This window comes from Chiloscyllium plagiosum, chromosome 25 (assembly GCF_004010195.1).
Source record: "Chiloscyllium plagiosum isolate BGI_BamShark_2017 chromosome 25, ASM401019v2, whole genome shotgun sequence".
Taxonomy (NCBI): domain Eukaryota; kingdom Metazoa; phylum Chordata; class Chondrichthyes; order Orectolobiformes; family Hemiscylliidae; genus Chiloscyllium; species Chiloscyllium plagiosum.
The window spans coordinates 22,567,853-22,585,376 of NC_057734.1; the positions used below are offsets into that span (position 1 = coordinate 22,567,853).

Here is a 17,524-nt window from a genome sequence, read left to right on the forward strand (position 1 = left end):
CTTAAAGACACCACAAACCCTCACCATACCATCTATTTTTAAGATTGGGATGATTGAAGTGACCTATTTTTTGGTGGTTATGGTTCCAATGCTCCCAGGTTCGCCACCCATTGCAGTTCCACCTCCACTTTATGTCATTAAAGTATTGGACATGCCTTCAGACACCTTGAATGAGGCTCCTGCTTCAAACAAAGTTTAATTTCTGCTCCTTTCATTTCCCCCTTGAAGCCATCCTTATATCTTTCCAAAATTTCTTGCAACCTCATCTTTGAGTCCACTGGCCTATTAACCATGCCCCAATTTCTCTATAATTTCTGTAACCTGGAGTGTCTGAATAACGCAGGGCAGTCGCCTTTCACTATGTACAAAGGCAGTTCAGCACACTGCTCTCTTAGCTCCACTGTGGCCAACACATAGGCCTTCAGTGGTACCACTTGTTCTGTGTATGTCCAGAGTATAACCTCGGCAGGCTTCAATGGCAAAGCCTTTAACTTTTCCCTAAATATTGATTCAGACATCACTGCTTCTTATCCACTTCCAACTCTACTGTCTTCCCCTCTAATTTGGGAAAAACCCAGAAATGATCAGCTTCTTTCCACACCGACAGAATGTTTAACTGAAACTCTGCCAACTTGGGGCATTCTGCTTCTCCCACAGACCGTGCTGACCCCCAGACTACTCACTGGCTGGCGATATGTACCTCGTGCCATGTCCTCTGAATTATCTCCTTCAGATACCCCTTCTCTTGCTTTAGTTGTACCCAGCTATTTCGGGCATTATGGCACACTCACTTACACTGGCAGCACTGAGCTTCTCAAGTCCAACACGTTGATCTCTTGTGGCCGCTCTTGCCATGTCGGTAGCATTCTATGGTTGGTACAGCACTCTGCCGGATTTCCACTACTTTATGCCCCAGGGCATCATCACTCATTGGGTTGCTTTTCCACCGGCAGCCAATTCCATCTCGCAATTTCAAAACCTGCTTTGAAATCCAGGTTTGTCCTTCCTAGCAGCTTCTACTGGATGGCTTCATATTGAAGGCCACAAACCAACACAAGGCATCTTGGAGGACCCCGCCGAATTCGCAATGACTTGTTAACCTCTTTAAGGTGGCCATAAATTGGGCGATGGACTCTCCTATGTGCAGTACCCATTTATAAAAACATTATAAAGAAACATTCCGCGATCATCAATGGCTTTGGTGCAAACTAACTTTCCAACATTCCATGTTGTTCTGGGCATACAGGTTTCTCTGTTTGTACCTGACTCCTTACAATCGCCATGGTCTTACTCCCTCTGGTACTCAAGAAAACCAGTACCATTATGTCTTCAGCCACCTTATTCACTGCGTTGTGCGCAGGGTCCAATATTCTGTCTCTTGGTCAAATGGTCCCATTGCTCCAAATTGGCCCGTCATTTTGTTTTCCTGCCACACGGTCTAGTGGTTGTTCGCAGCCCGAGTCCTCTCAGTGAACATTCTCTGTGCCGGCCACTCCCTCCCCAACTTTGAAAATGTACTATTTTTCTCTAGTCTCGCCCGTAGCCTGAGTCCCCTTATGACTGTTCCCCGCAATATTACCTCCACAATTCCATGATATTTTCAGAGTGTGGGCAACATCCTTCTTCCCAACAATCGAAAGTAATGTTCACACGTGATTTGTGGCGTTGACCCAACCCTCGTTGTCATCTGTTGTGTTTGTGGTTCACGAGAACCAGAAATAGAACACAAGGTCGCTGGTGGGTAAATTAGAACAGAGAATACCTTATTGTGCGTGGTCTGAGCTCCACACCTGACCACCCCTCTAGTTCCCCCCTCTGTACATGGGTACATTCTCTTAAAGAGCCACACACATCCAACTACATACATAACAAGCATGTCTGCTTGAAGGTTGCTCAGGTGAGCACTGGCTGACACTGTCATGCTCCTCGGTTGCGATACTGCAATGCATTGAGCAGATAACCTGATGTCTCTCCTCTGATCCGATGGCCCACGATGCCTGTGCACTGTGTATTTTTTTCAAAACGGCAAATGGCTTCAGCAGGGTTGTACTGAAAGTCAATGATAACCGGTACAATTGTCTTCCTGTCCCTGGAGTGCCAACATCACATTGTCAGGCTTTCCATCCAGCTCATCTCCTTTCAGTTCGACAGCAGCAGCACCCCAGCCCTGCCTCAAAGCTGCTCCTGAGGGTCTCAGTACAATCACCCTTTACCTACATGGTATTCAAAGGTCAATGAATGAAAAAAACATTACAATAAGTGCCTGTCATTCGAAAAGAACAATATTTAAAGGGTGTGGATGCCACTTTCAGGAAGTTTAAAATCTGAAAGGAATGCAGAATGGCAATGAACATTTCAACTGACAGCCCTATTTATCTAAACTCTATAGCTTCTCAATTTATAAAGCCATCTGAAGACCTTTGTTGCTTGTTTGTAACGATCTTGCTGATATATGACAGCTGTCAGGAAAGCAGAGATCAGGCAGCCTCCACAGTGCAGTAAAGGTGATAAAATCTTTAGGATCCTCCAGGTATAATATTACAATCACTTATCAATTACATTATACTTTCTGCTTCATTGTATCTTTCTCTTATGCTCAAATGTCTTATGCTGTTTTTCACCAATTTACAATTGCTGAAATCAAAATAGGTGTTATCATTTTAAATGGCTATTCTTCGAAATGGCTTCAAGTTCAATTTCGGCTTGTTTGAGAAGTACGCCCATCATTCTGTTGCTGCAGTGCAGGTAAGCAAGGTGTATAACATAATGTGCTCAAGAAACGATCTGCCTATACTGCCAGCTATTTACATTTCAATATCCGTGTGGCTTTTATGTGCACTGCTGCAGGAGACTAACGAGTTGCCTCTGGACTGGGTTTAACCTGCCCAGAACTCTGTGACAGCTCAGATTCCAAACCTGACTGATACTCAACAGAGGCAAAGTTTCCTTATTGGGACATCAATCTCAGTGCCAGGAGGCTTCTAAGGGTGGAATATTGAAAAAGTCATTAGCTGCATAATGAGCTCATCAAATGTGTCAAGTAAAAGCAAGAAACTACAAGAAATACACAAGTCAAGTCGATCTGAAGGTGCCATCAATTGAAACGCTTTAGTGCACTGTGGAAATGCTGTCTTGCATTCAGTGCAGCGTAAAATTGATATCTGTTGTGTAACAACATAGGCAAAATATCTAAATAAAGCACACAGCAACAACAATAAGACAAGATGCTTCATGTGAAAACAAATCTGGGACAGTTATCAGTGCATGTCCCGATCATTATTATTGGTTAAGTTTAACTGGAAAAATCGTATTAAAGACACAATTCCACAATTATTTCCTAGTTGTCACATTTGAGCACTATTCCTTGCTTTGTGTGTTAGCCCTCACTTTATTTGGTCTAACTTTTGCCAAATTTCTCTGCTATCTTAAAAAACACAAACCGCCTGTTTCCTCAGAAGCAGACACCACCAGTCAATGCAAACTGTAAGAAACACTGAGTGAGTCACTACACTCTATGCCATCCATTTATTTAATAAGTAAGAAACAAACACTGATTTATTGCCTCACTGACAAGTCAGCAGGAATCCAAAGAAGAGTATTTCTCAATAAATTTCCATGACATTTCTAGCAACTTAAGAGTAATTTCCATTTGCCCAAAACTCATATAAATGCAAAAGGTTTAGCTTGATTTATGAAATCTATCTTAAACCATAGCAGTTTGGGGTGGAAGGGGTTCAGTGGCCTGCTTTGTGCTGTAGCTTAAAACCTCTCAGTGGCATGTGGAGTTTTACTCAGAGGTGAGGAAGGAGAGGTACTGGACTGAGGAGGCCTCCCTCAGGACCTGTCAGATTTAACAATGGGAACTCAATTGATCTGCTTTCTCTGCAGCCAGATTGAGAGGTTTGTCATTTTCTGGTGCAGGTAGGTCACAAATCAGGGAATGAATCAGAGATCACTGGGGTGAAGGTGGTCAGCGGAGCCTGGGATTCCAGGGATTAAAAACCAGAGACTCCTGAAGGTGAGGGGTGTACGCAAGGTCAAAGGCTGGAGCCTTGTTTTGATTCATTCATGAGAGTGTAGGCATTTCTGGCTCAGCCAGCATTTAATGTCCAGAGGGCAGTTAAGAGTCAACCACATTACCGTGGTTCTGGAGTCACATGTAGGCCAGACTGGGTAAGGATAACAGATATTCTTCCCTGAAGGAATTTAATGAACTAGATGGGTTTTTACCAACAATTGGCAATGATTTCATGGTCATCATTAGACCATTCATTTCATAGTCTTTATTGAATTTAAATTCCACACCTGACATGGCAGGGTTTGAACCTGGGTCCCCTGAACACACCTAGGTCACTGGATTAACAGAGCAGTGATTATACTACTAGGCCATTGCCACCTACAAGATAAGAAAATTTGTGGGACAACTGGGATGAGGATGGGAAGGGTTGAAGAGTATCCAAACAGAGCTTAGATTCCCTGTTCCTACCCTACCATTAACCAACTGGAGGGCACTGACTGTCAAACCAAACCCAAGAGACAGAATGAAAGATATCTTTATTTATAGAGTTTATTAATTACTCAGTCTTACAGTTCCACCCACACACCAGCTTCACAGAGTCCCCCTTCTTACCTACCCAGTCAATTAACAACAATCATCTGTTTAATACTTGCAGTGTTACCATTTACAGCTTTATAGGCAAAGGGTAAGGGTAAAGGAATATGGCAGGTCAACATTAAACTTGAAATCGTGAAAGACAATGTATCTACCAGCTTGACTGTAATTTTAAATTCCCAGCCTGCCTCCTGCTGGCAGCTTGGCCACACACTTTCTCCCCATCTCTTGCGCACACACACACACCGCATTACCCCCTCCACCCAATGTTTGGGTTTTTAATTCCTTATGTTCCAATCTAATACAAATTTCCCCTATTTGCAGGGAGGGTGATGTTAAATTGCTCCAGAAATTAGAGTGTCAGAGGCTCAGGGGTGACCTTATGGGAGTTTATAAAATCATAAGGGACAGAGATAGGGTGAACTCCCCAGGGTAGCAGAGTCCAAAATTAGATGGCTTAGATTTAAGGTGAGAGTGGAAAGATTTTAAAGGGACCTAAGGGGGTAACTTTTTCATGCATTATTGGAACCTGCTGCCAGAGGAAGTGGTGAAGGCTGGTACAGTCACAATAATTAAAAGGCATCTGGATGGCTCCATCAATAGGAAGGGTTTAGAGGGATATAGGCCAAATGCTGACAAATGGGACGAGATTAATTTAGAATACCTGGTCAGCATGGACCAGTTGGTCTAAAGGGTCTGTTTCTGTGCTGTACATCTCTCTGACTCATAAAGAAATGAAAGAAGAACTTTCCCATGTTCCACATCAGCCCACAGCTAATCCCAGGAGTCAGTCAATGCTGCTGTCTACTGATAAGAGGTTATTGAAATAAAGCGTCAACTCTGTCACTCTCTCCACAAATGCTGTCTATCCTGATGAACATTTCCATCTTCTGTTTTTATTTCAGACTTGCTGCATCATCCATGACATTTTGCTTTAATACTAAAGAGATCATTCCTTTGAATACTACGGGGTCTTTGACCAGTTCACTCCTGTACGACTGATTATTTTGCCTGAAAAGGGCTACCTTCAAAAGAAGAAATGATTCAAGAACACTCAAGTCTCTTCCCTCAAAGGGAAACATACAGCGAACAAATTCAGAACTCCCTGAATGACAAAAGAGACAGAAATGATGATAAAGATTTTAAAGAAGTGTTTATGACAAGTTTTAAAACACAATCGAGAACCAGGCTGAATACAGAAGGTTCAGAAGGGCAGTAAGAAAATGAAGCGAAGAGGGAGTGTGAACAGATACTGGCTGTTAACTTAAAAGGAAAATCCAAAGTCCTCACTAGATATTTAAATAGTCAAGTGCAATAAAAGGTAGAGTGAGGCCAATTAGTGACCTAAAAGGGGATTTATACATGGAGCCAGACGGCATGGTTGAAATATCGAATTGCTGAATCACATCTGTTTTTAGCAAAGAGGAAGATGCAACAGACCATGGAGAGAAAGAGGACGTTCCATTGCTAGAAGGATTCAGAATTAAGAAAGAGTTATTAGATAGGCTGCAAATGCATTCAAGGACACTAAGGGAAGTGAGAATGGAAACAGTGGAGGTCCAGCCAATAATTATTCAGTCTTCCTTAAACTTCAGGGTGGTGCCAGAGACAGGAGGATCGCAAACATTATGGCCTTTTCACAAAAAGAGTACAAGGAACTAAACTGGAGAATTGTAACCAATTTTGGGTTCTGGACTTTAGGAAGAATGTAAAGACATTTTAGTGAGTGCAAAAGAGATTAGTGAGATTGATTTCAGAGATGTAGAATTTCAGTTATGAAAATAGATGGGAGAAGCAGAGACTGGTTTCCTAAGAGAACAGAAAGCTGAAAGAAGATTTGAACTATTCAAAACCATGAAAAGTCTGGACAGATTAAATACATAGGTGTTCACTCTTGTGAAAAGATCGAAAATGAGAGAACACTTATTTAAATTAATTAGTGAAAGAAGCAAAAGTGATATGAGGAAAAGTCTTTCCATGTAATGAGTAAAGATAGGGTCTACGTGGTAGAGAAAGGGCCCATCAGGGCATTCAAAACAGAATTAAATTATTAATTGAGGATCAATAATGTACAGCGTTACAGGTAGAAAGCAGGAATATAGCACGAAATAGATTGCTCATAACAATTATGTGATTCTTTGAAATTCACTTCAAATTGTACAGTTGGTAACCCCAATCTTAATCAAGCTAGTATGTCTTCTTCTGTCTGTTTACTCTGTAACTGTAATTAACTTTGGAGTTACCTTCTAACCAAGGCAGCCACTAACAGCCTTTCCTAAGCTCTCCAGTCATTCCATGCCCTTTCAGTTCTGTTATGAGGATTCCGACTGTGATAGCAGATTATTGCACTATCAGTCACTTCACTTATTAAAGCTACAGTTCCAAACAATTCTTCCTCAAGAAGAGTTTAGTCAGTCTGAAAGTTTTAAAGAAATTCAACCCTTGGGTGATGTATCATTTTCTTCAGTCTCCGGACAAATGCAGATCTGACCCACTGCGCTGCAATATCCACACTAGAAAGGCAAGAGGTAGATCCTGAATCCATGCCAGAATGAAGATCAAACCCAATGTTGTTAGCACCAATCTGATAGCACTGGCTATCCAGCCTATTGAACTATCCAGCCATGAAGACTGAGTTCTGTGGCAACCTGCACATTGTAGTGCTGGGGCTGCACATCGTGATGGCAGAAGCTTCAATTTCTACCCATCATATGTCTTGCAATCTCTCCCACATTGACCACCTGCCATTGGTAAAAGATGAAAGTTTGGTCACATTAGGAACACACCTTTCTTGGACATCCAGTCCTGCAGCGGGACATGTGGAAGGCTACTTTGTCCAAGCCCAGAGCATACCCACCAGGAGGTCCTCTGAGCCCTTCACAAAGAGGCCACATAAATCAGCAGCATGGGACTGAGTGAGGAATGGAGAGAAATGTAGCCGGCAAGACTGAGTGTGCACTGAGGGAGCACAATGAATTACTATTTAATGGCTTAACCACTCAGCCACAATCACAGGTCCCAGCATCACTCTATCACTGTCGATGGATTTAATGATACATTTAATTTAGTATAGATATTTCTAATTAGATAAATCAGCACTTTTTTTGTTTTTAGAAAGAATACCAGGTATTCATTCCAGATCCGACAGAAGGCTTTGAAAAGTGGACAATGGGACCTAGTTGAACAAACCTTTACTAATCAAATCAATGCAAACTAATACAACAGATGGCCAAAAATTGCAAACACTCTGCATCAATCAACACAAATATTTCTGTAAAACGTGGTGTTCATTTTACAACAGTGTTTTCCTGACAATGCAAATCTGATGGAAACTATTCCGTAGAGATTTATTTCCTCTGTGAGCAGTTTCAGATATTAATTACGTTGTACAATTATTAAAACTCTGGATTTCATTTGAAGTCAGTGAAATGAAAATTAGATGGCATCAATAAAGGTTGATTGACCTCCCCCATCCCCTTACCTTGGTGGTGAAAAATGAAATGACGTCTCTGGTCCCAACTGTAAGGACTTTGCCCTTGAGATCCAACAAACCTCAAAGTGGCCTGAGTTGATGTCAATTCAGATTAAAATATAGACAATGAACTACTTCTTTTACCAGGATGTCTAAACTTCCCACCTTTCTACTTTAAACACAGGCTGCAGAAATAAGCTATATTTCACCATCTAAAATTACCTGACAATTTGGAAGGGGCATTAATCAGCAATGGGAGTATTTCCCCTTTATGCTATGTCTAGCAAATCAATAAATGCATTTCCTTATAAATAAGTCCATGGTTTTAACATAACTAATGCACATGGAATTTGTGCCCATTGTTGCATCAGAATCATTGGAAACTCCTTATGTATACATAAATATAAATATATTTTACTTAATCACACACTCCAGTGGCATTGCTCATGGGAGGTATGTACATTCATAAGGAATGATCAATGTGACATGTTGAAGCAAGTTATTTAATGTATAAGTTAGAGACTGGGGCAGGTGTGGCCATAATTGTGTGGGTGGGAAGTGACGAATTGGAAAAGTAGTAATTACCAGGATGAAAAATATTTAGAATTTGTGCAACGTAAGATTACAGAAATAAATTATATTTAAACAGTGTTTAATTCCATTATTAGGACATTGGGCAACATCCTCATTCAATGAATGGGGTGAAGTCACAGTTGCACATAAGTAAAACCAGCAAGGTCACACACATAGCAAAGTCATGAATGGGAGAGAATGTGTTTTTGAATGTGTTGTTTACAGAAGTGTCAGAGAGGATTAGAAACTCTGCACTTTTTCTTCAGTAGGCCATAGGAGTTTTGAAACCTGCCTCAACATGAACATAGGCATTCACCATTGAGACTCTCGAGCTGAGAGAGATGGACGAAGGATTTTTATTAGTCAGCATGTGGCAGGTTGTGGGAGGTGGTGGAGACTTTGATGTGCCAAAACGTCATTTGGGAAGTGCCTGGAAGATGCCCTGGCAGTAGGTGATCTACCCAGAGGCAGGAATAGCAGACCGGCCAGGGCCCCTCTCTACTTCCTTGGCTGTTGGCATGTTGCTAGGTTGAGTTCTCATACCATTGTGTAGGGAGTCAACCAGCTCCAAGGAAAATATCTTCCTGTGATTCCCTGGCAAGGAAGAAATGGGGTGGAGTGAAGCCAGAGGCCTACTTTAATCCTGCAAAAGGTAACTCTCTCCCACCCTTCCCTTGCTGCCTTACAGTGGCCACTTCTCTCAGGATGATGTTACAAGATTGCAGTGCTGCTGGCTGAAGGAACGTGGCTATAAGCTTTATGGTTGGGAACTTGTGCATTGCACTTCCCATAATGATGTCAGAGAATACATCAGTGAAAAATGTGGGTGTAAGATGGATTTTGATCATGACTTCAGCAGTGGAAGATAGAATTGTGTAAAGCTGGGCAACGTCCCAAGAAGCTTGTTATTGATTGATCTCAGCATTGGCTCATCAATCTCTCTAAAGCTAGATTAATCAATAAATAACACTGACCCTCTGATTATACTATGCCAACAGCATGCCCCTCTTCCTGAATTCACCACATCCCCCATCAGCCAATTCTTGCATGTTTGCCTCCTGGCGGTATCATGGGGGAGATCCTGCCTCCCCTCTGAATGTGTGGCACAGCCCAAAACTCCCCACTCCCAGTTCTTGGATGATCCTGCCAAGGGGCTCAGTTTAATGACTCATCCAAAGGACAGCACCACTGGAAAGCTGGCATCAATCAGCACTGCAGTGCAGCATCAGCCTAACTTACTCACACCCAGAATCAGTCTTCAATCTTGATAGCAATTTTAGGTAATTGGCAGTTGAATGAATGAGCAGGATGACAGAAGGTGAAGTTTATTTTTATTCATTCATGGGATGTGGGCGTCACTGGCTGGGCCAGCATTTATTACCAATTCCCAGTTGCCCTTGAGAAGATGGTGGTGAGGTACCTTTTTGAACCGTTGCTGTCCAATGCTGTCGATAGACGCATAATGCTGCGAGGGAGGGAGTTCCAGGATGTTGACCCTGTCACAATGCAAGAATGGCACATACTTCCAAATCATGATGGAGAGCAGCTTGGGGGGGGGAACCTGCAGGTTGTGATGTACCCAAGTACCTGTAGCTCTCCTTCTTCTAGTGGTTGTGAGTTTGGAAGTTGTTGTGTGAGGAGCCTTGGTGAAATTCTGAAGTGTAAGTTGTAGATGCTCAAATGTAGAAATTTAGGCTCCTTCATGTGCACCTTCCAAACTCACAACCTTCACCATCTAGAAGGACAAGGGCAGCAGACACATGGTAACACTACCATCTGTGAGTTCTAAATGAAGGAATTGTACCAACATTGCTTTGGTGTTGCTGGGTCAAAATCTTGGGATTCACTTTCTAACAGTATTGTGGGTGCCCCTACATATCATGGACTGCAGCAGGTCAACAATGTAGATCACTACCATCTTCTCAAGGGCAATGGGAGATGGGCAATAAGTGTTGGCCCAGCCAGTCATTAATACATGCTGTGAATAAGTTTTTAAAGGAAACATTCATCCTTAAACTCTGCTCCTCTTTAAACAGATGCTGCCAGATCTAGTAAGCATTTCCAGCTTCTATCGTCTTGATTATTAATGACATAACTGACTATTTTGGGGGCTCTGGTTCAGAGAAGGCTACTGGTCAAGACCTTAGCATAACTGTCTTCTCTTCATTGAGTAGTGTTATGGGATTTTTTTTACATCTACCTACATAAACCAGGGCTCAGGTTCTTGCTCTGTGCCAAGCACAGTGTACCATTCAGCTTTCCTGGAGGGTTACTGTTGTGTGAGGGAATGATTTTGAATGAGTTAATGTCGGAGTTGCATTTGCTCCACCCAATCTGATTGTGTCATACAGTCTTTTGGCGAGAGAAACATTTTGTCTTGGATGAGGTTCTGATGGATATAGACATGACATGTTTGGTACCTGATAGTTCTAACTGTGCCAAACTAGTTAATCTTAATTGTATCTATATCTATTATGTTATGTCAGACAAGTTCCTCTTCTTGTTAAGTCTCTCGAGTAGAGTACCCTCGATCACAGATAATTAAAACAGCTCTTAGACTCAGCGTAGTTAGGATGATTAATGGCAGCAAACTACACCTGACCACAAGCCACAGATTCCAAAATGTGTTGCTGGAAAAGCGCAGCAGGTCAGGCAGCATCCAAGGAGCAGAAAAATCGACGTTTCGGGTATAAGCCCTTCTTCAGGAATGTAGAAGGAGGAAGAGAGCTTCTTCAAGGATATAACTCTGATTCTTCAGCATCTGCAGTCCTCACTTTTTCCACAAGCCACAGATTGGCAACTACATCCCAAGTATCAGCGTAAGTTATATGTTCACCTCAATTAGGAGGAAACTGAAAAGTCCAATGTAAATGAAAAGGCAAACAATAGGTAAAAGAGGAATAAAAACATTGCCAGTGCACGTCCGAATATTAATCAGCTTTCAGAATCCAATCCAATCCAATAAACTTTCATTCCCCTTTTATAAAATGATGTGAATTCTTTAAGTGGACTGCCATCTTAATTTGTTCCTGAGTTCCTTATGTCAGCTACCTGACAGATATATGAATAATATTGCACTTATAAGTGAATTGTTTATTCAATGTAGCACTCTTCTTATCCCTTAAAACAATTTCAACTTTGGCCAGATGCCATACTCTAGTAAGATTCCTCTCTCTAAATGGAGTGAGCTTTTTTGCCAACTGGAATTGGTCTGTCAATATGGTTGACATCAAAAACTGCTCTCCTCATAGAATAACTGACAGCAAGGGAACATGCCAATAAAAATCATTAAAGAAACAGCAAGTCCTAAATGTATCCATCACTTATGTGCATAAGAAATGATATAAGTTTGGACCTTCGCCCAAGGCTCCAGTACATGCTCAGAATCCAGTCATTTTACGCAGTCATCCAAAACCCTATGAGTATCCCTCCAGCCATCTGCTACATCCTACGGAATACATGAGAAATATCTGTGGAAATCGGTTTGACAGAAAAATACAACAAAGAACAAGTAAAATGGAAGGAGAAATAATTAATTATGTGTACATTCCCTGTCTACCATGTTCTGATATGCTTTACTCTACACTTTACATAATTGACTCCCAAGTGCAGTGGGGCTGTACAGTGTATGTTCGGTGTGGCAGCGAGCCCGCTGAGGAAGATTGCAGGATCTGTTAAATCTGCAAAGGGGGTGGAGTGGCCAGCAATCGCTCATAGGAAGCCTGGGTTAGAAGCCTGCTGCTGGTGGGCATGCGGAGGTCAGAATCCTGTGGTGGGATCAGGGGCACTGGGATGAAGGTGATGGTGAAGCAATAGATCACAGAGGCTCCTCTGGCAGGCCCTTGGTCCCAGGAGGATGGATTCTCTCTCATCCTGAATCTGTCAGTTTCTCATCTCAAAGAAGCAGCCAGGCTTTTCAAGGAGAACCAGCCAACCTGAGTGTGAGGTAAAAAAATGGAATGGCAATCAGGTTTACAGCCTGATTGTCCTTTGTAAACAGCGTTCACAGAGAAATTGGTAACCTGAGCAACTTCAGGCCAGAGTTAAAGCTGTAATTGGATGGGAGGAGGTGGACTTGACTCACCTGATCCAAACCCAAACCAAAACTCCAGCCGTTCACTCTGTCAAACTCCTCTATGAATTCTCTCTCAGACACTGCTCCAGGTAGAATCAATACTCGCATCAGTTGCAGTTTGCATCAACTAGGGCAATCTGGTCCAAATAATTTGAGCAACTTCAGACTTTGGGTGTACAATCCACTTTCTTGTTACATGCAGTGGGTTATCAAATATCTGAGATGTGAGGCACGTTAAGGGAGATTGTTCTGCCAAGGGCTCTGAGTCATGTATTAGATACTTTTCTTTAAGTGGACTGCCATCTTAATTTGTTCCTGAGTTCTACTAAATCCACTCGACTCACAGTCTCATGGAGTATCTACAAAACCTCTGATTCAGGCCACAGAAAGTCTACTCCATTTTGTTTCTGACCTGCTGACCTGGCAGCATTTTCATCCTTTCCAATGGATTACCACACACCTCTCCATCTTGAACTTAGGTTTTCCCATTCACTTAGAATCAAAGAATCATAAAGACGTAGATGGAGGTCATTCAGTTCATCAAACTTATTTGGGACACTCTGTGTCCCTTTAAAAGATTCCGATACCATTTGCACCATAATTAATTTTGGTCCCATGCAATTAGTCATATCTTCATCTAATTGATTATACAAAATGGTGAAAAGTTGAGACTGCAGAATACCATTTCTCACACCTGAGTATATATCTTTACCCCCATTCTGATTCCTACCTGTCACCTAATTATAAACCAAAGTCAAATAACTGCCTCTATTTCAGGGCATTCTCATGTTTTGCTCATGATCTGCTTTATGGAGCTTCGTCAAATGCCTTCCAGAAAGCCACAAAATGGAACACCCACAGGCACTCCCTTGACATCCTTGGAAAAGTCAATGAGATTATCAGATGCAACATACAATTAACAAAGTCGTGCTGGACTCTCTGTCCATGTTATACAAAATAACTTCACCACAACTCATGCAGGAAGTGTTGTTATTTGCCACTAGCATTTTGAAACTGTGTTCGGAGGAATAAGAATTAGTTTACAGAGACATTAAGCTAGCAGCATCATGGTCACACAATCTTTCAATAAGTTTATTTAACTGAGTTAAGATGAACCATTTGAATTGAAACTTGATAAACTCTGGCACACCAACACCGAATGGAAATTATTTAGTTTATTTTACATCCATTTCAATGTGTTAACAGGACAGAGTATCAGATACTCACTTTGGCAGGAGAGATCACAGGTTCCACCAAGAGGTCGATCAGTGGCTGATAGTACATTGATGGTAATATCCGGTCCTCTGCCAACCTGACTTTTAATCGCAATGCTCCTAATTTACCACTGTGAAAATACAGATAATACGACAATGACATTGACACTTTCCATCTGGAGTTGGTAAAAGATATCACTGACCTTTGTAGGTATGTCTTATGTAATTGCTCAGGATTTATACATGAAGTTCTGCATTCTGTTTTAAGTACTGATGTAGACCATCTAGAGCATAGTGACCAGAATACATCACACATTAGGATGATCTAGAGGATGCAAGTATAACTAAGAATTATGTCAGTACATTGAACACATTTGATGAGCTGAGAATAGAACTTGTGAAAACAAAACGGGCCACAATATCTGCAAACAGCAAAGTAGACCAACAATGGGCAAGGGTTAGAACAGTTTTCAATAACAGCGCAGGAAAAATATTCTGCATTAAAAGGAAAGAAATTAAAACTATTGAGACTTTATTGATGAATAAAGGTACGAGACAACAATTGAGAGTACGGAAAGAGGCATACATTAAGTAGACAGACGACAGTGGATAGTAAGAGAGAACACAAAGAGATTAAGAGAAAAATAAAGAAAGGGAAAGAGGAGCTATGCCATCAGGGAACATAGAATTAACTCACAAAATATTTTATAGACCCATCAGTAGAAGGTGAAGAATGAGATGACAGTGAGACCATTAGTGGAGAAGTCATGATGAAAACATTGCAGATAAAAATAAAGAGTTTACAGAAATATTAACTAATTATTTTGCGTAAATAGTCACCAGAGAGATAACAGGTCAGCATTACATTGAATGATAAGATAACTAATGAGATAAGTGTGGAAAAAGTGAGGACTGCAGATGCTGGAGATCAGAGCTGAAAATGTATTGCTGGAAAAGCGCAGCAGATCAGGCAGCATCCAAGGAGCAGGAGAATCGACATTTTGGGCATGAGCCCTTCTTCAGGAATGAGGAAAGTGTATCCAGCAGGCTAAGATACCTTCCTAACCTGCAATCTTCTTCCTGACCTCTCCGTCCCCACCCCCACTCTGGCCTATCACCATCACCTTAACCTCCTTCCACCTATCCATTTCCAACACCTCTCCCCCAAGTCCCTCCTCCCTACCTTTTATCTTAGCCTGCTTGGCACACTTTCCTCATTCCTGAAGAAGGGCTCATGCCCGAAACGTCGATTCTCCTGCTCTTTGGATGCTGCTTGACCTGCTGCACTTTTCCAGTAACACATTTTCAGCTAATGAGATAAGTGTGTTTAGATTTTAAAAATGTGATGCATTAAATGAAACAATCAAATTAAGAGGATAAAACCCCAGTTTGGATGGATTGCATCTCCACGTTTTAAAAGAATCAAGAAAAGAGATAGCAGAGACACTCCTACATATATTTAATAATTTATTCAAGAAAGTTTACAGCCAAAGGACTAGGGGATACTAACATTATACCTATATTTAAGAGGAGAGACAGGGCACATTTAGCGAATTATAGACCAGTTAATTTATCTTAACTGGCAAGAAAAGTAATGAAATGCCCACTAAATGAGAGAAGAGGAGAATACCTACGACTAAAAAAAATGTAGTCAGCACAGATTTCAAAAGTACAGCAGATACAGACAAGGTTCACCAGGATGTTGACTGGGATGGAGAAACTGAACTATAAGGAGAAAATAGATAGGCTTGGACTGTTTTCTTTAGAACAGAGAAGACTGAGGGAAGGTATGTTTGAGGTGTATAAGATTATGAGGGGCATGGACAGAGTGAATAGACAGCAGCTGTTTCTCTTGTTGAGGGGCCAATCATGAGAGGGTAATTGGTGTATATTTTGGTTTAAAAGTGAGTTTGAGATAAAATAGAATATTGGACTTCACTTCATGAGGCTCAGAAAACAAGGGTAGTGTGGTTATGGTCCAATTGAACACAGATTTCGTCCAGTGTTCGATTGTACTAAAAGGTAGAGATCAGATTTTCCACAATCACATGGAAACTTAAGTAAGGGTTAAATTATGAGGACATGCTGCATAAACATAGCTTGAATCACCTTGAATTTAAAAGGCTGAGAGACAATCAAACCAAGGTATTTAAAACAATTTAAAGAAGGTTCTGATGGGGACATCTCAAACAGAAAAGCAATATTAGGAAATAAGGGTTACACAAAGGGTGGTTGAAATCTGGAATTTACTTCCATTAAGTTGTGAAATTCAGGTCAATTGAAGTTATGGAGAGTCTTATGGTATGCATCAAGGGATATGGATCAAAAATAGATTGATGGGGTTGTGGTTCAGATCAGAGGAAGAAAGATCCTAAGGGGAGGCAGGGGCGGCCATGGCTGACGAGGGAAGTTAAGGACTGTATAAAGGTAAAAGAGAAGAAATATAACATAGCAAAGATGTGTGGGAAACTGGAGAACTGGGAAACTTTTAAAGAGCAACAGAGGATAACCAAAAAGGCAATACGCAGAGAAAAAAAATGAGGTACGAAGGCAAACTGGCCAAAAATATAAGGGAGGATAGCAAAAGCTTTTTGGGGTATGTGAAAAGAAAACAAATGGTTAAGACTAAAATTGGGCTCTTAAAGACAGAAATGGGTGAATTTATTATGGGGAACAAGCAAAATGCAGAAGAGTTGAATAGGTACTTTGGATCTGTCTTCACTGGGGGAGACACAAGCAATCTCCCAGATGTAGTAGTGGCTGAAGGACCTAGTGTAATGGATGAACTGAAAGGAATTATATTAGGCAGGAAATGGTGTTGGATAGACTGTTAGGTCTGAAGGCTGATAAGAGGCCGGGACCTGATGGTCTGATTCCCAGGGTGCTTAAGGAGGTGGCTCTAGAAATCGTGGATGTATTGGTAATCAATTTCCAATGTTCTATCAATTCATAATCAGTTCCTATGGATTGGAGGGTGGCTAATGTTGTCCCACTTTTCAAGAAGGGAGGGAGAGAGAAAACAGGGAATTTTAGACCAGTTAGCCTGACATCAGTGGTGGGAAAGATGCTGGAGTCAATTATAAAAGCTGAATTAACGACTCATTTGGATAGCAGTAACAGGATAGGTCAGAGTCAGCATGGATTTACGAAGGGAAAATCGTGCTTGACTAACCTTCTGGAATTTTTTGAGGCTTTAACTATGAAGATGGACAAGGGAGAGGCAGTGGATGTAGTATACCTGGACTTTCAGAAAGCCTTTGATAAAGTCCCACATAGGAGATTAGTGAGCAAAATTAGGGCACATGGTATTGAGGGCAAAATACTGACTTGGATAGAAAATTGGCTGACTGACAGGAAGCAAAGAGTAGTGATAAATGGGTCCCTTTCAGAAAAGCAGGCAGTGACCAGTGGAATACCACAAGGTTCAATGCTAGGACCACAGTGGTTTACAATATACATTAATGATATAGATGAAGGCATTAAAAGTAATATCAGCAAATTTGCTGATGACACAAAGCTGGGTGGCAGGGTGAAATGTGAGGAGGATGTTAATAGAATACAGGGTGACCTGGATAGGC

At 41.4% G+C, this 17,524-nt stretch overlaps 1 protein-coding gene across 2 annotated transcripts in view; it reads right to left on the reverse strand.

Annotated features, from left to right (window-relative positions):
- The window catches only part of LOC122562636 (rasGAP-activating-like protein 1), a 270,514-nt gene that overhangs the window by 122,053 nt on the left and 130,937 nt on the right, over window positions 1-17,524 (reverse strand). For both annotated transcript variants that reach the window (XM_043715652.1, XM_043715650.1), the window contains exon 9: window positions 13,960-14,077. In XM_043715652.1, the coding sequence (XP_043571587.1) occupies window positions 13,960-14,077 (118 nt within the window). The remainder of the gene's footprint in view (window positions 1-13,959; window positions 14,078-17,524) is intronic.